This window comes from Penicillium citrinum (genome assembly GCF_028827155.1).
Source record: "Penicillium citrinum strain IBT 23319 chromosome Unknown utg000008l:1.0-2707905.0:1.0-2709502.0, whole genome shotgun sequence".
NCBI lineage: Eukaryota > Fungi > Ascomycota > Eurotiomycetes > Eurotiales > Aspergillaceae > Penicillium > Penicillium citrinum.
Genome location: NW_026622693.1, coordinates 293,449 through 315,320, shown reverse-complemented (window position 1 = coordinate 315,320; position 21,872 = coordinate 293,449). Strand labels below are relative to the sequence as shown.

The 21,872-nt window shown below is 48.7% G+C and overlaps 10 protein-coding genes across 10 annotated transcripts; 8 read left to right on the top strand and 2 right to left on the bottom strand.

Annotated features, from left to right (window-relative positions):
* Window positions 1-1,264: 1,264 nt before the first annotated feature.
* N7469_008550 (uncharacterized protein) lies at window positions 1,265-1,486 on the top strand (the record flags this gene model as incomplete). Its single annotated transcript, XM_056647468.1, has 1 exon — window positions 1,265-1,486. The coding sequence occupies one exon, from the start codon at window positions 1,265-1,267 to the stop codon at window positions 1,484-1,486; it is 222 nt and encodes a 73-aa protein (XP_056497233.1).
* Window positions 1,487-1,540: 54 nt separating this feature from the next.
* On the top strand, window positions 1,541-2,125 carry N7469_008549 (uncharacterized protein; the record flags this gene model as incomplete). The annotated part of the gene is made up of 2 exons (XM_056647467.1): window positions 1,541-2,059; window positions 2,114-2,125. The coding sequence occupies 2 exons, from the start codon at window positions 1,541-1,543 to the stop codon at window positions 2,123-2,125; spliced, it is 531 nt and encodes a 176-aa protein (XP_056497232.1).
* A 1,553-nt stretch (window positions 2,126-3,678) lies between these two features.
* On the top strand, window positions 3,679-5,990 carry CweA (uncharacterized protein; the record flags this gene model as incomplete). Its single annotated transcript, XM_056647466.1, has 2 exons — window positions 3,679-3,753; window positions 3,804-5,990. 2 exons carry the CDS (start codon window positions 3,679-3,681, stop codon window positions 5,988-5,990), a joined length of 2,262 nt encoding a protein of 753 aa, XP_056497231.1.
* A 654-nt stretch (window positions 5,991-6,644) lies between these two features.
* On the top strand, window positions 6,645-7,085 carry N7469_008547 (uncharacterized protein; the record flags this gene model as incomplete). Its single annotated transcript, XM_056647465.1, has 1 exon — window positions 6,645-7,085. The coding sequence occupies one exon, from the start codon at window positions 6,645-6,647 to the stop codon at window positions 7,083-7,085; it is 441 nt and encodes a 146-aa protein (XP_056497230.1).
* Window positions 7,086-7,163: 78 nt separating this feature from the next.
* Window positions 7,164-8,680, bottom strand: N7469_008546 (WD repeat protein; the record flags this gene model as incomplete). Its single annotated transcript, XM_056647464.1, has 2 exons — window positions 7,164-8,379; window positions 8,430-8,680. The coding sequence occupies 2 exons, from the start codon at window positions 8,678-8,680 to the stop codon at window positions 7,164-7,166; spliced, it is 1,467 nt and encodes a 488-aa protein (XP_056497229.1).
* A 178-nt stretch (window positions 8,681-8,858) lies between these two features.
* On the top strand, window positions 8,859-9,748 carry N7469_008545 (uncharacterized protein; the record flags this gene model as incomplete). Its single annotated transcript, XM_056647463.1, has 2 exons — window positions 8,859-9,069; window positions 9,144-9,748. 2 exons carry the CDS (start codon window positions 8,859-8,861, stop codon window positions 9,746-9,748), a joined length of 816 nt encoding a protein of 271 aa, XP_056497228.1.
* Window positions 9,749-10,352: 604 nt separating this feature from the next.
* N7469_008544 (putative GAJ protein) lies at window positions 10,353-11,187 on the top strand (the record flags this gene model as incomplete). Its single annotated transcript, XM_056647462.1, has 2 exons — window positions 10,353-10,355; window positions 10,498-11,187. The coding sequence occupies 2 exons, from the start codon at window positions 10,353-10,355 to the stop codon at window positions 11,185-11,187; spliced, it is 693 nt and encodes a 230-aa protein (XP_056497227.1).
* Window positions 11,188-12,233: 1,046 nt separating this feature from the next.
* rim8 (pH response protein PalF) lies at window positions 12,234-14,608 on the top strand (the record flags this gene model as incomplete). Its single annotated transcript, XM_056647461.1, has 2 exons — window positions 12,234-12,701; window positions 12,761-14,608. The coding sequence occupies 2 exons, from the start codon at window positions 12,234-12,236 to the stop codon at window positions 14,606-14,608; spliced, it is 2,316 nt and encodes a 771-aa protein (XP_056497226.1).
* Window positions 14,609-14,973: 365 nt separating this feature from the next.
* Window positions 14,974-15,736, top strand: N7469_008542 (putative secretory component protein shr3; the record flags this gene model as incomplete). Its single annotated transcript, XM_056647460.1, has 2 exons — window positions 14,974-15,019; window positions 15,123-15,736. The coding sequence occupies 2 exons, from the start codon at window positions 14,974-14,976 to the stop codon at window positions 15,734-15,736; spliced, it is 660 nt and encodes a 219-aa protein (XP_056497225.1).
* Window positions 15,737-16,356: 620 nt separating this feature from the next.
* Window positions 16,357-17,533, bottom strand: N7469_008541 (uncharacterized protein; the record flags this gene model as incomplete). Its single annotated transcript, XM_056647459.1, has 3 exons — window positions 16,357-16,727; window positions 16,779-17,006; window positions 17,029-17,533. 3 exons carry the CDS (start codon window positions 17,531-17,533, stop codon window positions 16,357-16,359), a joined length of 1,104 nt encoding a protein of 367 aa, XP_056497224.1.
* Between the last annotated feature and the right edge of the window lie 4,339 nt (window positions 17,534-21,872).

Below are 21,872 nucleotides of genomic sequence, written 5' to 3'. Positions count from 1 at the left end.
TGGATCAAAGGGATATCAAGATTATCGCTACGCTTAGACAGCCTCAATGTCTGGTTTTGTTTTAGCGATCTTGTAAATAGAGAGATATACAATGTGAATAGTCTGTGATTGTTGTATCAAAAATTATTTCCAATTATAATGTGGTATTTTTTTTCACATTACATTGACTTCTTTGAAAATGTGGTGTTGCTGTCAACTACGAAGCAGATCCATGATAGTGGGGAGTCCGATATATATTTCGGGCTTCGACCATGAACACATTATTTTCTAGTATTACCGTAGCACTCCCACCACTGCCGGGGAACAGCCTAATGATAAACGGTTTGAATCATTTTGTCGATATTTGAAATGGTTTACATCTACAACACACACCATTCATTACCTTCTACGTATAAGAACTTGGTGCGTTGATGATACGATCGGAGAACCGAACATTTTCAAGCAAAGCGACACGTGATGGCTTGAACTAGTATAAAGTACTCTCGATATCAATTTCTGGATGCTCTAGTACTCCCGCCAGATATTATCGAATCTGATAAATAGAGGATAGGCCTGAAAATTTGTCGAGAGTGGCTCTGGACTAGTTATCGGAAAAGATGTATAAGATTGCGGATATGGCATACTATGGAGTGCATTTCTTGACAGATTCATGCCAAGTCGAAAGCAAGAACACCTGACCCCTAATCAGATAATTCCTCGGCTACAAACATAGTACTGTACATACGGAGTACGCTGTGCATAATAGCCTGCTCGATTTCCGTTCAAGATTCTTAGCATTGGGAAAGGGGGTTGGGTCCACGGATGCGGCAGATGGCAAAACGAGAGCGCACGGGGCAGCGAGGATCGGCCGCTAGACAAGCATTCCTGGCTGCAAGCTGCCAATAGTGATGACCATGGGTGCTGCAGGGGAAGTCAATCCCTTCTTGAGCGAGTAGGGAGGAATGTTTAAGTAGTTGGCACGAGAACTTGAATCTAGGGATGATGGCAAAACCGGTGAAAAGCATTTCACCTTGCAGTGAAGCAAAAACAAGTCCTTTACTTATGGTTAAGCCCCTACAGTCCGGAGTATCATACAGGGATTCTAGTTACTGTAGTCTATACCATATCCTGGCTGATTGGGCGTTGGGAGAATTGGTCAACAGGATATTAGCGAGCAGGCGTGGTTGGTTTCGAGAATTTGTTGTGATTGCCTTGCGTGTCTTCGGACTAGTGTTATCTTTGAAGAATTGTCTTACGCTCATTGACTTCCGTCTTCGTCCAAGCCATGCGCTTGCCCCGGCTCCTGTGGACTTGGAGCGCATTCCAGGTTGACACAACATTGTTTATGTATGGGGGCACCCCAGCTGTCTGTGTCCCCACCGAAGCTTTCATCCAAGCTCCATCGACAACTCAGATCCTCGAAAACAAGACCGAAGGATCAAGTGTGAAGAATATTTTGACCAAGACGAAGAAGAAACTCCGACGATCACCATCCCGCCGGCATTAGACAAAGCCGTGCTGTACGTCAAAAGCAAACAGAGCAGAAGCTAAACGCAGCGCGATGAGTTTACATGGACTGGGTGTTATTGGGGCCCAAGTGGCTGCGTCCATCAAGGGCAGCGATGATAAACACGAGAAGCCAGCCTCGCCGCGCATTCGATCGCCGTCATGTTCCGTCCAGTCTACCCCTGAAGTGATCCATCCGCAAGATTTCGATCCGTCCGTCGGGGCCAAGCCGTATTCGCCATTCTATAAACACGGATCACCTACTATATCATACGAGCAACTCACATACGAGACCAAGAACAACCTCACTCGTAGCCATTTACGAGATATCGAGAATGCTGGTCCATATGCGACATTGCGGACGGATAGTCCCCGACGATCAAAGCTCTGGGAGCAAGAAAAGCCATCTGGCTCATGGATGAAATCTCTGAGCACTCGCCGACGCATGGCATTGAAGGCGGTTATTGCGGTGGTGACTGTTGGAAGTATGATTGCTATTGCCCTGGGAATTACGGTGGCAGTTGGTGGGACGGCTTGGAGGTCGTCATCATCAGAGGTGGCCATGGGGGGGATAGTAAGTTGATCATCTGATTCCATGCTTGAAACTGAACTTACCGTGATTCTGCAGGCATCTTTATAAGCACATGCCGACTATCGTCATTCATTTGCACCGGGGTTTCTTTTGTTTGTTGTCGCCAACGAGTGATTTGTGCATATTAGACGGCTGGATGGTACCGGCTGAGCGGGGACCTATAATGGTGTTGGTCTGAATTGTACATGAACCTGTGAATTGCAAATGCATTTGCTAATTGAATGTAATGGATTCCATCCCCTTCTATTCCATCTTAAACAGAGCTCGTTTAGTGTAGAAACGAAATAAAAACTAAACGAGGACTAGATATCACGCTAGTCCACAAGAGGACAAGCGCTCGGCCCGGTATAAATCCGACCACGTGACCAACGCACCTACAAAAAAGGACGAAGTTTTTTCTTTTAGACTTTCTTTCTTCATCGAAAAAAAAGCCAACAGAACCTGCCACGACCCTCGTCCTGTCTATTGTTGACATCTCCACGGCGAGTGTTGCCTTCGGTCCTACGGGACTGATCGGTTCTGGAGAAGAAATTCCCCGATAGGAAGTTCGCCTCCCGTTGGGTCCTCTTCAGTGAGGGCGATGGGAGGGGAATGTCGAAGACGGGATACATCTTGCACAGTTCTATTCATATTTAGTCCTGTTGTCGTAGTTCTTAATTTGTAAGATGCTAGTCAGTGTCAATGCCATTATCATCAAAATATCTTTTGGTAGAGAGCATCGCCAAATCAAGCAATGATTCGGTGTATTTCGTTATGGTGTGGTGTGGTGTGCCATGATGTCTCGTGACTGGGAACTGCTATTGCCGCAGGAGACTGTTGACTTCACATCAACTCCTCTTACCCAACGGCGTTAATGCTGCCTTAATGCTTGCTCTCGTGCCGCTTCGTTGCACGGGACAAGAGCCGGCGATTTTTATGTTTGTCAATTGACATCATGGAATGCTGCTGTTGCATGGCCAGCTGTTTCAGCGCATGATCTATGCTTTGCAATGCACCAATTTGGTGGTTCGAGGACCAGATCGCCATTGCTGAACCGTTACCCCTACACAGAAAAAGCTCATGGGATACGGCAATGCCACCATGCCGTCATGTCCTGCGTAGTTGATCGGGCAAGGGGCCATCATGGTTGGCCGAGTCACTTGAAAATACCGATCCCTCGATTATCCCGTGGAATGCAGTAACACCACCTATTCTACGGGCCCTCCGTCTTTTGTTTACACCTCTGTTGACAGAAGTTAACCTGTCCAGGGGCCCAATCTGGTTGATCGTCTGGTACTGGTCCATTCCCACCGGCATTCTGATGGAGCAACAACACTTTAGCCCTCTCTTGATTGCCCATCAACACTCGTGTTTGGCCATGCCATCACATTCCACTGTGTCGCTGAACGAGGGTGATCATGAATGCGAAGAAACTACTAAAGAACTAATAGCCTCGCAGGGGAGGTTGCAGGCTTGCTGCTTTTTGGGACTACCTCTATCTAATTGCTGCCATTCTTTTACCTGCTCCCGTAGCATCGGTCTACTGTCGCTCTTTAACTAACGTGCTATCTTCCCATTCCCTTCTCCAGTAATATTATCATATCGATATTGCAATTATCAGCATGAAGGGCTTCGTCGGTGGAATTCCCCTGGCCCTCCTGGCCGCTGCCGCTCAGGCGCAGGCCATGGAACATACTGTATGTCGAACTATCCAGTGAATTGGAGACATTTGGGCTAATTACTACAGATGAACACCAATGGCGTTCAAGCCCGTAACCACAACAGCTTCGAGCCTCAAGTTGGCGGTACTGCTCTGGGCGGACCCTCTGGCAATGATGAGGATGGCAACTTCAATGGTCCCTACGGTGGCGCCAACATCCACACTCACACGAAGGTGGATGAGTACAGCAAGGATGACCACTCTATCAAGGTCAAGGACACTCACGTCTATCCTCCCAATGTGCACCCTGGTCCTGCTCTTGGCCCAGGTGCTGGTCCATTTCCTATCAAGCGTGGCTGGCCCAACGGCGGCACTGCTGAGGGCGGTCCTTCTGGTGATGACGAGGGTCAGGTTTTCAACATGCCTATCACTGGCAACTTCAACACTGATGTGAGCGAGTCGTCTACTGACGATCACTCTGTTGATGTCAAGAACAAGCACATCCACCCTCCTCCCGTGGTTGCTCCCGTCCATGTGCACCCTCCTCCTCACTTTGATGGACCTCCTGCCGGACCTCCCAATGTCCATGGTCCTCCTACTCATGGACCTCCCCACGGTCCTCACTTCGGTGGACCTCCTCCTTTCTTCCAGGCCAACGACAACAACAATAACAACCACAACGGTGACCACGATCATTTCAACATTGCTCAGAATGACCTGCACCACGATTGGGTCAAGCGTTTCGGACCCCCTGCTGGTCCCGGTGGCCCTCATGGGCCTCCTCACTTCGGTGGTCCTCCTCCCTTCTTCCAATCTAACGGAAACAACAACAACAACGACAATGGGGATCTTGACTACTTCCACATTACCCAGAATGACCACCACAAAGACTGGGTCAAGCGTTTCGGTCCTGAGGCCGGCGGCACTGCCCTCGGCGGCCCTGGCGGCGGTGGTCACGGCCCAGCTGGCTTCCCTGGTCACAATGGAGGCACTGCCCTTGGTGGACCTTCTGGTGATGATGAGGGCATCAACTACGGCCGTCCTACCTCTGTCGATGTCGACTCTGGAGTGAACGAATACAGCAAAGATGACCACTCCATTGACGTTAAGCACACTGATGTCCACCCTCCCCCTGTTCTGCCTTTTGGCCCTCCCTTCAAGCGTCACTGGGGACCTCACAATGGTGGAACTGCCCTAGGTGGCCCTTCCGGCAATGATGAGGGTCAGACCTTCAACATGCCTATCACCGTGAACACCCACACTGGCATCAACGAGCAGGACCAGGACGACCACTCCGTCAAGGTTAAAGACACCCACATCTCTCCTCCACCGATCATCCCTCACGGAGGTCCTTTCCGCCGTGCCTACTCTCCTGACTCCCCTGAGCGCACCTCCGGCGCACCTAATGGTGGAACTGCCCTTGGTGGTCCTTCTGGTGATGATGATGGCGAGAACTTCGGCTCTCCCGTCTCTGCCAACGTCGACACCGGCGTGAATGAACACTCTGAGGACGACCACTCTGTCGATGTTGATGACACTCACATTGGCCACCCCCACTACGCTGCTCCTGAGCTGCCCTGGATGACCTACCCTGAGGCCACCACTTACGAGGTGCCTGCTTCCCCTCCCTCACCTCCTTCCCACGAGGTCGAGCAAGCTCCTCCGTCCGTCCCTCAGCATGAGGTCCCTGAGCACAAGCCTGCTCCTCCCTCTACCCCTCGTGTGCATGAGGAGGATGTTCCTGAATGCCACGCCAAGGTCCAAACTCACGAGGTTGTTCACACTGTGACCAAGACCCAGTACAAGCAGGTCCACCCTACTGAGACCATGACCGTCTACCAGCAGGCCTCTACCCCTGTTGCTGTCCCTACTCACGGCGTTCCCCAGGCCAACACTCCGATGGATGATCCCGCTTCCAAAGTTTACTCTAGCGCCGCCTTCGGCACCCAGGCTGCTCCTGCCCCTGCATCGTCCTCCCACATTCCCTACCAGAGCTACAACTACAACTCTCAGCGTCCCATGAGCACCGGGGCTTATTCCATGATCCCTGTTCACGTGCCCATGGTTACTCCCTCCAGCAGCGCCATGATGAAGTCCATGGCTACTCCTTCTGCCAGCCACGGTATCCCCAGCGGTGCCGACGCCATGCATAGCGCCAGTGCTTCCTCCACACCTTCTCATGGTGTCATGTTCACAGGCGCTGCTTCACGCGTGTCTGGTGGAATCTTCTCTGCTGCTGCCGCTGTTGCCGGTGTTCTGGCCTTCATCCTGTAAGAAGATGCCGGTGTATACTGGAAGAGCTGAAGAGTTATGAGGACTCTTGTCAATCGTTTAAATTTATTTCCTATTTCATTTCCTATGTGTCTCTTTTCGTATAATTTTTTGTACCCTATCTCGATTCCTTTGAACTTAATGGTCGATTTCTTTGAGTCAGGTCTCGGCATTGAGAAATATTATTCCTTCAAAAACTACTCTTCTTTTTTCAAAAAGCATCTTACCGACGTAGCGGTATATTATCCTACTATTTTCATTCTCCCAATATTCAATGACCTGGCCGTCAATTGATTGAGTCCAACGAGCTCACAGCCATCGACTCCACCGATCACTTTCGTCATCGCGAATCATATCAAACAACCAACCTGCCAGCATTGAATTCCAAGATTTCAACATTAAATTACACTCAAGGTCCATCCCAAATTCCCCGCTTGCATCGATAGAAATTGACCTGTTCTGTTATGGCAAATTCCTCCTAATCAAGGAAATGTGATATCATCACCTCATCATTATCAGATTCAACGCCTCGGACTGACATCAGTCCAATCGCCATAGCAGTATTTAATGCAATTGATTCATACTTTCTCAATTCCAATTCATCAATCTCTTTATCTTTATTCAAACCAATCTAAACAATCCAAATAAATCATCACAATGGTTCGTCAAGGAGAAGACGCTCACCAAGGCGGAAGCCTCTTCGACATGGCCGAAAATGGCACTTCCATTCCCAACGACGCAGGCAAAATGCGCACAATCCCCTCTGTTCCTCGGCCCGACCAACGAGACGAGCACTTCCTTTTCGATAACGAGGGCATCGCGAAGCCCACTACCGCCACTGCAGCCGATAATGCTACCGATATGCCTCGCTCTACCCGGGACGTCGGACAAAGTGGCGAGGTCTTAACCGGTGCTGGTGACAGTATGCCTGCTAGCATTGAGTCGAAGAGAGCGTATATGGGCACGAACGTTCCTGGTGCCCCTGGTGATTCGAGAGATCAGAAGCATCATCGTCAGAACCGCGGTGCGTTTGATCGGTATGCGAAGGAGGATGAGGATTCGCAAGAGCATGTGGGATATAATGAGGCTACGAAATAAGTGTATTATAGTTAGACCTATTTGATGCATCATGATCAATCTATCTTAAAGCCAATGTGCTTTATATACCAACTTCTATTAAGTAAAGGATTTGAAGTCTTCGGGTCCAAGAAAACCTTTGTAGATATCTTCGAGAACATCACGTTTTCTCTTCCGAGTGGCCTCGGCTGCTTCTTCCTCTTCGTCCAGTTCATCGTCTGGCTCATGAGAAACCCAGGAACGGATAGTGCCGTCGCCATGAGCAGAGAATAACTCGACACCTTCTCCGGAAGCGCCATTGCCACGCCATACCAAATCGTTGATACGTGCGGCACTGAGAGCACTCGATCGACCACGGGATTGAGACGCCATTGCAAGACCGGGAAGTTTGAGCCGCTTTATAAAGGTCCCTTCCCGTAGTTCGAACATGAACATTTCACCTCGATCATCTTGTTCGTTAAAATTTGGCCAGATAAGTGTCTCGTGACCAGGTGTCGTGAACCCTCTGGGTATAAGGAGGGGTGCTCTCTCCGCCAAGTGCGAAGTCGAGCTATTCCGAACCCGCGGCCCAAAGTGTACGAGTGTATTTGCGCCCGTTGCGGCATCCCATACTCGGATCCGCGAGTCTTGTCCCGTTGTTACGATATGACTGCCATTGGAAGTCCACCGCACACCCGTCACAGGTCCATTGTGTGCACGAGATGTTGGCGAGAATGCCAGACGAGGCTGATAGGATGCCGGGACAGACTCGGACCCTGGAGGTATAAGTCCAACCGGGTCGTCCATGTCAAGCGTGGCGATGGCTGAGTTGTGTCCTCCCTTCCGAACATCGAAAATGATAACCCTGTTGTCCACGGACCCTGATGCTAGCAAATATGGTTTATGCGGTGCCCATGCAACTGATAATACTGCTGCATTATGTCCCGGTAACCCATGTGTTGCCAAACCCGAACGAAGATCAACCAATCGGACCGATTGCTCTGATGTTGCGACTGCCACGAGGAGCGTGGATCCTGGCGCAGAGGAGAAGGAGTGTGCGTAGGGTGTGCAATCCAACTTGAAGGTGTGAATGGGTGTGATCTCAGGCGATTGTAACGCTGACCATTTCAAGGAGCCATCATGCGCGGTGGAGAAAATAGTCGACGGGACAGGGTCGAATGGGTATATTGAAAGTGAGGTGATCGCATGAGTGTGAGCCGCGCTGTGTGAGGATTTGCTTACGGACGCACAAGCTCGGTGAATATGTTCGAGCTCCGAACCTCTGCTCTCGAGATCCCATAGGTGAATGGAGGGATCTGCACCTCCAGAAACCATACTATGATCATTAGACCACTACCTAAGACCAACATGAAGATTCATACGTACTACCGTCCTTCAAACTGATCTATTGCCAAACAGTTCACTCCCGACCGGTGAGCAAAGAGCTGCTCTGTAGGATCCAATTCTGAGCTTAATGCCGTGTCATCTTGGGATACATCTGAGCGCGCGGCTTTGCGACTGGAGAAGCGAATCCCCGGTGCTGGCTCGAGATAATGCACTAGCCGCTCGGTCTGTGCAGTATGAAATGCATTTGGAGCCACAGACCCGAGGGCTCTATTGAGCAGATAGGAATTCATTCATTCATCGGCGCGTTTGCAGAAGTGAAGAATCACGCGGGCGACTTGACGATTCGCGGGGAAAGGGTGACCTCATCGGATTAATATTAACCCGGGCCCTCCAGAAAGTCTTCAAGCATTCAAAAGTTACGACGATTGACATCTTGGTCGTTGATGCTCTCCTCCGTTGCACTGCAGGATGTCATTTGCTCATTCGGAGAGTCTTGAACGGAATAAATTTCTGCGTCCACCTTCCCCCAAGTCAACGGCCCAAGGAGCAAATGCCCAGGATTCGAACTCCGATTCGGACTACCGTTCGGCATCGCCAAACAAGATAGTCCGATTCAAGGAGCCATCGCAGAAAAAGAAACCTCGAAGACGCCAAGCGAATATTTATGATGCAGTTGCCGGTAAGTACTTACCTCATAAAGCTCTGCGCAACCCATTTGGGTAAATGTGCGCTACAGTGCTGATGTATAGACAGGCCGTGTTACGGCGCGAGGATTCGTTCCAAACGCAGCTTTTTCCTCCAATGACCCTAGTGCTGGATCAATGGGAGCTCGCGTTCGTCGCCCTGAAGAACTTCTCTTTCGCGATGATCACCCTATGAGGCAAGCTGAACTAGGCGAGCCGTACTTTGCGCACGAAAACCTTCCCGCCGACTGCCCTCTTCCCAATTCCGATCTACTCCAATCGATTCATGCTTACACTGCGGATTTTTACCATTATAACCTTGGCGAAAGTGGGAGAAAAAGTCATTACAGTATGAATGAATCAGCACTGTTAGCGATGGGCATCCTAGTAGAAGAACTGGCGAAAGAGGGATTAGGCGAGAACGGTGATCTGACGATGATTGAGCCGCGAGGAAAGAAGGATGAAATCAGTGGTAACCCTGCTGATTACTTGGTAAAACGTGGTCGACCTATTGGTTGGCGGGCTAATCTTCATGGAAAGACAACCAAAGACCTTCCAAGGCGTAATCGTCCACGAAGCACTACCAAGCCCAGATCCAAGCGACCTCGGCTGGAAGATGTTGTGGGAGCTAAGAGAGCGAGCAAGATCAACAAGGCTCACGGAACCGACAGATGAACCTTCACTGGTTGAAGGATGATATTATACTGTGTACAGTCGTCTATAAAAACGATGGCGGTATACGTTAGCGAAAATTTACCATTGCTAACTCGAAGACCACATCTATCCAAGTATATTGGAAGATCCCCAGCAACAGCCACCAGCTCCAAACGCAAAGCCCAATACGGCGACGAGTTGGATAAGCCAGTGTGGAAGTGGTCAAATCAATCAAGACAGCTTGTAACTGTGGAACGGTCACATGTCTGGTTAGAATGGCTTAAAATAGATCCATTCCATGTCAATATTGTGCAATAATATGAAACAATTGCTACATAATTGCTTCATTATTCGTTGACATTCTTTATAATTATGGTAGCGTACAGTCTACAGTAGCATAATGTAGGGCAATGTACGGAGTAGTATGTATAATTGTAGTGAAGGTCAAGAGTCACCCAAAATTGGCATCTCCCCACTTCCTCCACCACAAATGCTTGACTCTCTTTGTTTCACCCTATCAGGCAAGGCTCGCCACTCTTAAGCTTTTGTTTTGTGATTTGATTTCAGGATTTTCCCTCGGAGTGGGACCATCGGGCTCAATTCCGGTGTTCCATTCGTTCCAGCCATGGTATGTGACTCCTCTACACGGTTTCGGGTTGGGTTGGGCACGAATTCGACTGCTTATACCGAGTCGACTACTCCATTTTAAGGAGTACACTACATGGTATATTTACAACTCCACAGATTAATCTGACGCGTCCAATTTACAGCCACCAAAACTATCCAAAGATGACAAGCAAAACCTCATTGTGGCCCACCTTCGCGCCACTGGGACCTGTCATACCCTGAAAGAATTGGAGAAGAGTCTACCAACGGTTGCCTCAATCAACAGCATCCAAGTCAAAGAATACATTCAAGCCTTAACGGACGAAAACCGAATTCGTGTGGAAAAGATCGGCACTGGGAATTGGTACTGGAGCTTTGGCAGTGATGAAAGAATTCAGTACGAACGCCAGTTGGTCCGGGTGAAGACGGAAGTGGATCAGGCCCGCCAAAGCAGAACCGAGACCACGGCGGCCCTCAGGAGTGAAAGGATGCAACGCGAAACAGAGGCCGATGCAGGGCGTGAGACAGAACGCATGGCCTTCGAGGAGCAACGAGCTGGACTTCAGGAGGAGGTCAGCCGGCTCCGAAGTGCAGTGGCCGCAGCACAATCGGGAATCGACTCGGTAGGCAGCAAGGGCGTGCTGCAGCTGCAAGAGGATCTAGCGGGGTTCAGATACCAGGCTCAGCAATGGACGGACAATATCTACATTCTGGAGGAGTATTTACGGCGGTTAGCAAGCGGGGATCGGGAAATTATAGCCTCGATCCAACGCGAGTGTTATGGGGACGAATACGTGGACGGGGGATTGCGCGAATTGGAGGAGAAACTAGTGGCAATGCCAGTCCCCGGTTGAGTTTGAGTCCTCAGTCTTCTTCCTTTTTATCTTCTCAAATGGTGTCGGATATGTCGGAGGGAGAAGAAACAGACCAGATGAACCAGATGTACCTTAACAATACATCGTCTAGAAGAGTATTATACTATATTATAAGTGTATTGACCAGATAGTATGATCAGAATATTAGTGAATCAATGAATAAAAATAATACCTTCTCATCTTCATTCTCACTCAGTCACACCGTACCACCGACTCGCCCAGGGACTAGTTCGAACCCGCGAAGCTTGACTGACAAACACGCGAATCGAAAGCTTTGCCTTTCTCCGCCTTGGGCTTATCTCCCTCCCCTCTCTTTCTCCCCGACTCTTTCTACTCTTTCTTCAACTTCCACTCGATTCCCACTGTCGACTTTCTTAACACATCTTCCCGAATATACTAACTATACCTTCCCCTCTTCTTATTCGATATCCCACCCTGCGCCTCTAGGCTCCGACGTTAAACCCCCACGCTCTCTCTCTCCTCCTCTCGCGCTTCTATTTGCGACCTCCGCTCTCACGATACAATGTGGCCGCAGCATCATCGTTGATAATTGCCTATATATCTGGCCTACATTTTACCCCCCTCGGCCTTTGTCTCTTCTCAAGTTGGATATTGCCTCCCCATCTCGCCCCGTGACACTGGGTGTGGTCCGTAACTCGTCCTAAGACGTCGGGTCTCGACGAATAGGACGTGCAGTGTACAGAGTACAGTGTACTGTATAGACTGGCGGGTTTATCGATTGGATCTAGAGAATCTAAATCAGGCCAGATCTCGTCTTATCATATTACGCCACTGGGTACCCGCATTCTGCCCAAGCATTCTCAAGCATTCCCCGCCAGATAGATCGCCCTAGGGGATTCCCTCTCCAGGCACCACCTCGAACGTGTTTGTTATCCCGTCGCGGTCGGATCGGCATAGCTATCTGATTATCTTCTCGCTCTCATCTTTACCCACCCCACCTCCTCCTCTTCTGTGTGACTATCGCGGTCGTCTGGTATAGATGCAGCGACCCCCGGCTGCGTGTCATGTCCTCCAACCTTCCCTCCAAGACCTCCACCTCGCCGGTTCTCAGTCGGAATCGCAATTCTTTTCTCTCCAAGTTTCGCTCTCCACTCGGTAATCGCAACCGAAGTATCACCGATTATTATATCGATCTCGACGACCCCTGGCGTTCCTACTTTCCCGGCGATGTCATCAAGGGAACCGTTATCGTGACCGTTGTCCGCCCCGTTCGCATCACCCATATCGTCGTTTGTCTCCATGGTTATGTTAAAGTCTTCAAGAATGCAACACCCGCCGGTGAAGCGGCGCCTGACTTGGGATTTCTCGGCCCAGGTCGTGGCCGGCGTGGCGCGGAATACTTGGGAAATGGGTTAGCGACTCTATTCGAAGATGAAGTCGTCCTCTGCGGCGAGGGACGCTTGAAGGAGGGAATATACAAGTTCCGTTTTGAAATGAGTTTACCACCATATGCTCTTCCGAGCAGCATCAATGTGCGCGATCCATGCTTCACCTTTGCTTCCTTCCCCGAATATCCGCTAACTCTTAGCAGTTCGAACGAGGCACCGTCTCCTACTCTTTAACCTCTACCCTAACCCGACCGACCACAATGAACCCTACTCTGAGTTGCCGAAGGCGGGTCAATCTTCTTGAAAACATCGATATTGCACCCTTTCCTGCACCCAAGGCTCGCATCGTCACTCTCGAACCTATCTCAAAACGGTCTAAGTCTAAAGCCAAGGCCAAATCCGTCTCATCCGAACCGTCCCCGGCACCCGACCGTTCGTCTATAGATACTCCAACCAGCGGAAATGCGACATCCGTCGACCACCGTCCGCCACTCAGCCCTTCACCCAGCAACGTTAGCTCATCTAGTCGACCGAGCAACAGCAGCCAGAGCTTTCACATTGCCAGCGATCCCAGCTCGTCGACAAGTACAGGCGGTGGACGCAATAGCGAAGGACGCAGCGTGACTCCATCCATTTCAGAACGGACAATCACAGCCAAAGCTGAAGTTCTACGCGCTGGCGTGTTGCCAGGCGACACGCTACCTATAAAAGTCACCATCAATCACTTCAAACAAGTGCGCAGCGCGCATGGTATTGTTGTGACGTTCTATCGGCAGGGCCGTATCGATCTTCACCCCGCCATTCCTATAGGTTCTACAGCCAATGGAAAAAAGCCAGTATACGAAGATTGCTATCCACGGTCACGGACAGGACTTGGCGGGTTAACATTGGGCACCAGTCGCACCAGCAGTACATTCCGCAAAGATCTGTCGCAGACATTCGCACCACTCATTGTGGATCCCACGAATATGACAGCCGTTGTCAAAACGTCCATCCGAGTTCCCGAAGATGCATTCCCGACTATTACTCGAGTACCCGGCGCGATGATCAATTTCCGCTACTACGTGGAAGTAGTGGTTGATTTGCGGGGCAAAATCACGTCCCCTGATCGATTCATTCCACGCTTCAAAATGGTGTCGGGCGGCAGCAATTTTTCCCCTAGTGGTCAGATTTTGAACCCGGCTGATGCTAATGGAAGTACTCTTTCTACCAATTGGGGAGGGAATATCTTGGATACAGATCAGATGCGTCGGGAGAAAGGTGTGATCTCGGTAGCATTCGAGGTGGTTGTCGGCACCCGAGATTCACAGCGTGGTCAAGCAGGCATGGAGCGTACTTTGTCCAACGCCGCCGAGTCTACTGCATCTCAGAATGCACAACCTACCGCATCAACTGCTGTGATCAACCCTGTTGATGGAGAAGAATGGCCCGAGGCCAGTCCTCTGCCTGTCTCAAGTGCTGAGTATGGACAAGAAGACTATGGGTTCCCGGAGGGCGCTTGGTCTGAATACCCCGAAGAATATCAAGAATATCAAGAATACCCGCCAGCCACGCCATTACATGGCCCCATGATGGCTCATCCTGAGGTAGAAGAGCCTGTGGATGAAAAGGATCGATTACGACGACACGAAGAGGCACTGTTGCCCAGTCAGCCAGAGGAAGATGAAGCAGGACCATCGAATGCTGAAACAGCAGTGCCAACAGCGCCTGTCTTACCGGAGGATCACCTGTTGCAAGATTATCAACATCTACCTTCGCCTGTCACTGAGGGCGTTCCTCATACGGTCCGATCCGCCGAGTCTCTACAGACTGTCGTGGTCAACGGGATGGCCTCCGAACCCAGTGAACCTTCTGGTCCCAGTGAAGACAAACAGGAACTGGAACGGCAACGATTAATCGAGCAAACAAGTGCGCCGAGTGCACCACCGGGAGAAGCCAATGGCCACGTTGAAGCAGGCGAGGGTCCAAGCGCACCGATCTTTGACGAGGACGACCAACTTGTCGGGGGCACAGCGCATGCGGATGAGTCTCTACCTCGGTATCAACGATGAGGAGAGAGGAGATCGGAGATCATGTTGAAAAATTAATTGTTACTTTGTATATTTGCATTTGGGGGACATGGAAGATACCACTACTCGCATATTTCTGAACACACGGCGCGAGGCGTTAAGATGTAATATAGCTCTATACAATTGTGTTCATTCATGTTAAATATAACCATTCATTCTCATTCATTCTCCATCATCTCGTAGTGTTATCGCCTATATTCTCCTATATTTCTTTACTTTCCACCATCGCTTATCTCCACGGGGAAGGCTTGTCTTGGCGCCCCGACCTCAGCCCGACGACTTCTCCTGTTTCTCTCCTCTTCACTCCCCTCTTCCTTTGACTCTTCTCCCCTCCAAATCTTCTCAAAATGGCCTTCAAGAGCGGGTCATTCGCGACCTTCCTCATTCTATGCCGTAAGTCTCATACTGACACTCCAATTACTCTCTCCCCTCCATCACCCACCACCCAACCAGTCTTCCCCCCCATTTCAAATCACTTCCAGCTGACACCATCCAGCAACATGCTTTTTCCTGGGCATTATCTTCTCTCTATTCCCATACGACTATCCAATTCTCTGGTCCACAGTTCCAACACCATCCAGCCACTATGATTACTTCGAAGCGCACCTCCGTTTCCTCCACGCTTCTCCCCCACTCATCCCGCGAATCCTGCATATCGTAATCTTCCTTGGCCTAGCCGGACTAATCACAAAACTCTATCGCCCTTCCGAATCAAACATGCTTTTCGACGGCGCTTCGCTGGTTCTCTACATGTGCGGTGTGACCGTTTACATCGCGAATATCGTCAAGGGTCTCCGTCTCGCTTCTGCGGGTCGATATGGCGCGGACCTCGCTTCTTCACCTGAGGATAAGGATCAGATTCTTGGTCGGGAGGACTCGCTTAAGGTGCTTGCTGCTAGTAATACTATTTTGGCTTTGGTTTTGGTGGGTATTTTGGTTCTTCAGGCGGGTCAGTGGTATGCGGAGCGGAAGGATGCTCAGGAGTTTGAGTCACTTGCAGCTGGGAAGAAGGATAAGCATGAGGCTGGTCCGGAGCCTGGGGCTACGGCTTCGACTTCTGGTGCTGCGAAGCCTGGTCGTCAGGGTAGTCAGAGGAAGAAGAGCCATTAAGTTGGGAGGATTGGCTTGTTGGAGGTAGATTATCTCGATTGGGTGGCTTGCTGTATCTTTTATTTTGTTTAAAGGATGGGGGAAAAAAAGAAAGGAAGAAATATATTTGGGCCTGTAGCCTTTTACATTCTATGTCTAGGTACTATGATATGCTAATCCTTCTTTGGAGTTCGCTGTACATCTAAACATTCCAAGTTGTGAAGGTTTAACATGATCGCTCTTTTAAACACGGTTTATGCGGTAGGAACTCACTGTTATCTTATATGGTTGCATTTGGACATCGCAATGGACGTCGAGTTCATGTTTTATGTACACAGGCTTGACACTATAAGATGGATGTGGAATGCAGAAATAAATATGAGTGTCATAGGCTGAGCCATGCCCGTAAATGTGTCACAGATCACACGAGGCGATATATATGAGATAGATGGAAGAAATGGTCATGTACTGATAATGATGAGATTGGACGTGAAAGATGGAGATCGAGATGTTGGGAATAATGTCGTCACATCGCAGAAGGGGAATCATAAGTGCGGTCATAAAGAAGGGCCAATGGTAAAGATAAAAACACTGGTGTTGATGCATGATGTCAAGACATGTTAAGGGCAAAGAAATGCAAACTAAGCGAATGAGAATGGGCTGCGAGGCAGATCTGGTGAGCGCGGGCTAAGAGCTTTGGCGAAGAGCTCTTCGCCTGAGTCAGTGCTGGGCGAGCGCACGATAGAGCTCATTGAACTGATAGGTGCAAAACCAGGAGCCTCGGCGCTCTTCTGCGCTTCTTGCAGAGATTCAGGCGGGTGCAGTGCAACGGGCTTGGGTGGCTCGGTTGTTGATGGTTGCACATGAGACATTGGAGTTGGCGTAGGGTTGGTATCTGGAGTTGGCATCGAGTGTGGGGTTCGATTGGCAATGTTGCGGAAAGAGCTGAAAGAAGATACAGCCACATCTGGCGATTGTGGAGATAGAAGAGAAGCGGCATTTGAGCCAGAGCCTAGGATTGTCAGTTGGTTTGAACCTAATTGACGTACAATGATAAACTTACCATCCTTTGCCGACAAGTCCATTTCACTAGTCTGAAGCTTCAATCCTCGAAGCTTGTCGGTCAATTTTCTCCCACTGATAGGGGACACGGGTGTAGCCGGTCCAGTGGGGTATTGAGAATTCGAATTTGAAGAGTCATGGCTGCTGGCCACACTTTCGACGCCATATGGCCCAATACCAAAGTTCGATTCGATCCATTCCTTCTCTTGCATTGCCATGTGCAATGCAACTTCCTTCGACATTGTTCAAACATTCGTCGCGGATCTCATTCTCCAAGACACGCAATCTTTTCTTTGCCCAAATTGTGTGCAGGACACCTTTCTTGCCAGCTGAGCGACCAGTTGCCCCTAGTTCTGGTGGGAAGATAGCGGGTAAGGGATTCAATTGCAAAGTATCGCGGGGCTTCGAGGTAACTTTATGGGGTTCGTAGGATAGTGTGATGACCGGCGGAATCGTGACATTTGGAGGGAGCAAGAAGTAGAACCGGCGCGTACTATCACTTGGACGTTCATCGGCGGGGAGAACAGTCGTCTTGCCAGCCCATGAAACATGCCACGAACCTTCCGTTGTAGATCGAGTCAGGTCGTCGTCCTCCCACTCCACCATGAGAATCTTGGTGCCTTCATTGCTCTTGCCAGCCTCGAATTCGAAGCGTGCGAGAGCGGTAATAGATAGACTACCCGACTTGGGGCCGCGTGGGGTCTCTAATTCGGCAAATTCACTGTCTGGTGTGAAGGGGGGCGGTGCTTGAGCCATCATGGATGTGCAGAGGGACGCGAGACGGGATGCAATCGGCGGTTTAGAGGTGGGCGCCCGGGAGACTCGAACAGTTCACTGGCTAGAGTTACAATAGTAGTGCGCACCCGGGTCGGGGTCAAGCAATAGGCATGTATGAGATACTAGGCACAGACTGAGTCGAAAGTTGGAATGCTCTACGAGGGAAGTCTTCGCTGATGAGTGGGCCGATCACGGGATTTCTATGCATCAAGGCGGCTAAACTACAGATACTGTTTCACGTAAAGAGAAAATCCCTTTCTTGTACGTTGATTTGTTAGTTATTTCTACTGTATTCTCATATTAATTAGTCTAGTCCTTCTCTTTGTGTGCTCTTTTGTATGCGCATTCTGTTGTTTACTCGAGGGGTCGGAACCCCCGCCTCTAAATTTAGAACAATAGAGAGGGATGCATAATGTGCCATAATAAACAATTGCAGAGGAGCGGCTTGGAGTCTGTGAATGAGCTGGAATTGGACCAGGGTGTTTCTCACATAAGAGAGGAGCTCAAAGGATGAAAAGTCTATCTCTTTGAAAGGAGATTCTTTGCCTTCTTGTACTTCGAATCTATGTAGACAGATTGCGTGGATGGATGAGTAGTTGTTTGTGATTGCAAATGGCCAAGAATGTGATAGCCCCCGCAGTGGCTGCATTGAAGGAAAGCTATTAATATCCACAGTTAATTTTGAAATTAGAGGGGCCTGCATCATCTTGCGTCAGTCGAGAAAATGTATACTGAGTATGTTTACTCCACTGCACCTGTAGTAGTCAACTATTTTGATTATAGATGAACACAAGCACTCGGCATAATGGTGTACAGTATACTAGTAATAGGCATTGGATAATTGTAGCCCCGGAGTATAGGCAGCATCGACTAGAACTCTCTATTGTTATTGTCAGCACTGCTTGAAAGAAATTATATCCATAACATGGATGTAAGCACCTTTGAAGATATGCTTTGCAATTGCCTTGAAGGCGTAGTCTTTGCCTTTGCTGGACTTCGTAAAGGGCCATGTCTAAAAATAAGTTTATAACTTCTTGTGGCTATCTTTAGTTTTGGTTGTAGTTCAGGTGAACTAATTCGCTTGACCCACAGTCCAACTTTGTGATGATCAGATTGCTACTAGCAGGTATACACCGTCGCCAGCTATCAGTACTGTGCATGGGACATTTTCATCCAACCATGGAATTGTTCAGGTTGAAAATGTGACAGAGTATCGTATTGTATCATACGGAAATCGTTTTCAGAACGTTGTTCGAGCTTAGTTTGCATACCAAGAATATAATTAGAAGCTTCAAAGCTATGAGCTGGGTCAATTCCGGTAAATATAGACTCAGATCTGGTGATCAGCAAGCCGTTTGGAGGATAGCGAGCGGGGAAGACGACAGGTAGAATAGCCCCTGATCCAAAGACATCTTTGATAATGGGAATGATTGGATGTTAACATCGCGTGGAACGTACAATGAATGCATAGACGTGATGAAAAAGGGAGATGATACCTATATAATATCACTCTCCACTTTACAGTTGCTATGTTTAGCAACACACCCCTCGCGAAAATGAAGATGAATTGCTTAAAGCCAATCGAGTGCATCAATGATTCACCTCAAGTGCCGGAAAAAAGTGTTCACTTCGTATATAGCTCCCCCGGTTGACCCATCCTGGTGGTGCAACCGAGCTGATCGGTGGATATGGCAAATATGCGCTACGCAATTGGGCAAGAGAAACAGACCTACAAGTTCGTCAGTATCTATTTTTGGAGGTATGGAACTATACCTATTGATAGGTATCAATGCAAGTGAAAAAAAGACCACTCAACCTAATTTTCTGGTCCACGGGAGCTCGTGATAGTTTACTAGTGAGTTAGCAAATAGAAATGCTACTAGTGTAATATTCAGATCACCAGTAAAGGGCTATGTGTAAATTAATATGGGGTCGATGTTGAGAAATGTACTCTGAAACCCGGTGATTGGAGCACAGTGAGAAAGGGAATCACTCGCAAATGAAGTGGAAGTGAACTTGAAGAAACTTGCATTCTAGATAGAAAGTCGAGTCGTGAATAAGAACCAAAAATAATAAAATTCATTATGTAGATTGCCAGACAAATGAATTTAGTTTACACTTACCTCGAGTCTGATTCAATCGGATATGGAATAGCTTCAGCCTGTTATATGAAACCCTTTCCAGAGATAATAGTAAACTCGAAGACGTTACTAAACGCCGTCTGAAGTCCGAATATTTCCAAAATTAACCATATACACCCAGTCAAGTAGATTTAGACTATCCACGCGTGTAGCACGTGATTGCTGCCAAAACGTCCCACCAAAAAACTCTTTGGCTTTGATGCCGGAGCTAGTATGTACATACATACTTTTCGTATGGACCCATCTACTGCACCTATACTAGTATGCGGAGGTGTACCGAGCGACCGGGACAGGGTTGAGGAGGCACCTTGGTTCCATGTGCAGTAGCTAACATTGGCCTCCATCTCCGTGTTCTGTAGATGGTCAGCCTTGCATGGAGTACAGTTCACTCTAGCTGAACCGGTATTCCCAGCGCCTAATAGACCACTATTATTGGCTGCAATGTACATATGTGAGAGGCCTGCAGCCTGGACTGGTGCTGTATCTGTATCTAATAAAAGAGTCTTCACACTACTGCATGACCGGAACAAGGGTATGGATTATGACGAGGTCACCGGGTATGCTCTTACTCAATCCTGTTCACTTTGTCTTTGCTGGATGCGATCTGCTACTAATGATATCAGCCAGGACAGAAGCATTCGTATGAGTAAATACCTGCATACTTCTACATAAGATTTGTGTTATGTGCGAATCATTCAACTGGTAGCAGACTCCTCGCTGAATTCATGTGCTCATTGGCCACGAATCACAATGTCTAAATCTGTGATCACTTGCCACGTTACACCATATAGATCGGCCGGGGCAGTCAAGTTTTAGCTCCAAAGTGGGGGAGGTGTTTCGGGTAGACCAATGGTGCTTTAATGAAGGGTAGTCTTATGTGTCGCTGCAGCAGGCTAGTATGATTATAGGATAGCGCCGGCGCTTAACGATGCCTTGAACTTCACTGGTGGGCCCTGCCATACGCCGAATGGACCTCAAATCCTTTTGATTCAGATATCCAGGACTTACTCTTGTATCCTAAATGGCCAGTTTTTCGTGAACTCATCACTTTCCCCCTCAAAGTGATAGCTTTCGACATCTTCGTGTGATTCAGTGATCATTCTCATACTGGGAGGTCTAATTCATACAATTACGGCTTTGTATAATACCAAGCGTCCTGGAGGTTACGGGGCAGCAGAGCCATAGCCTCAAGGATTCATGTTAATCTGATCCTTCCTACCTTCGTGTGAGCACTAGGGCTCATAGGGAAGGTTATTAGCTTCTATAGCTCAAACAATTTACTGGAGACCCTTGTAAATTTGGAGTGAGTATCAAATACCTAGTGTATGTATTTACGCGGTCTCCGTTACAAATACATGATTATTCAGCGTTTCGTAATTTAAATGACGGCTTGGGTAAGGTGTTGACTACAATGCGTACGAGAACCTTGGAAACGTCCGACCTAATTTTTGCATCGTAATTCGTCCCGTCTTATTTTGGATGTATTGATTTGATTGCACCAGATCAAACAAAAGGTTGGATCACATGCAATGAGGAGCGGGAGTGGCAATAGTATGAAAATGAAAACTGCCTCGAGAATGTTAAAGACATCATGTTTGACCAGGGCTTGTGTTATGAGCCGCACTGCGTCGTCAATCCTTCAAACTCGTACCAGTCCCTTGGGGCGCTTTGATACTATCCACCGCAACCGAGGCTGTAATGTGGCGGCCTGGGCCAAAATAAAATCCCAAAGAGTAGATATTAGCGCCATTACTTCAACAGAGAACTGGCGACTATACGCATTTGAGTCTGTAAATCTACTAATTACTGGTTAAAATATCAAATACCGAGCTTTGGTTTTGATTAGTAGCCTGTCTTAGCTTTGTTGGCGCCAGGATCTCACCAGGATCCGTCGTGGCTGTGAGCTCAGAATTTCAAGAGAACAGGAAGTCAAAGCAACCCCAGACGGCAGTTAAGAATGATGAGCAGAGCTTGATTAAGAACAGCTTTTTGTTAGGTTCAGGTGAGTCTTTCCCATTAAAGGCCGTAGCAGTGTGTTGCCTTTGTAACGGGATGTCATCAATGCCTCCGTCTTTCGAGCATTGGAAGGCGTCTCAACTAGTTCGAATTTATTTCTCCGACTACGGGAGATAGACTAAGCCTTATGTAGACAAAATTGCATGTCAAATGCCGCTAGT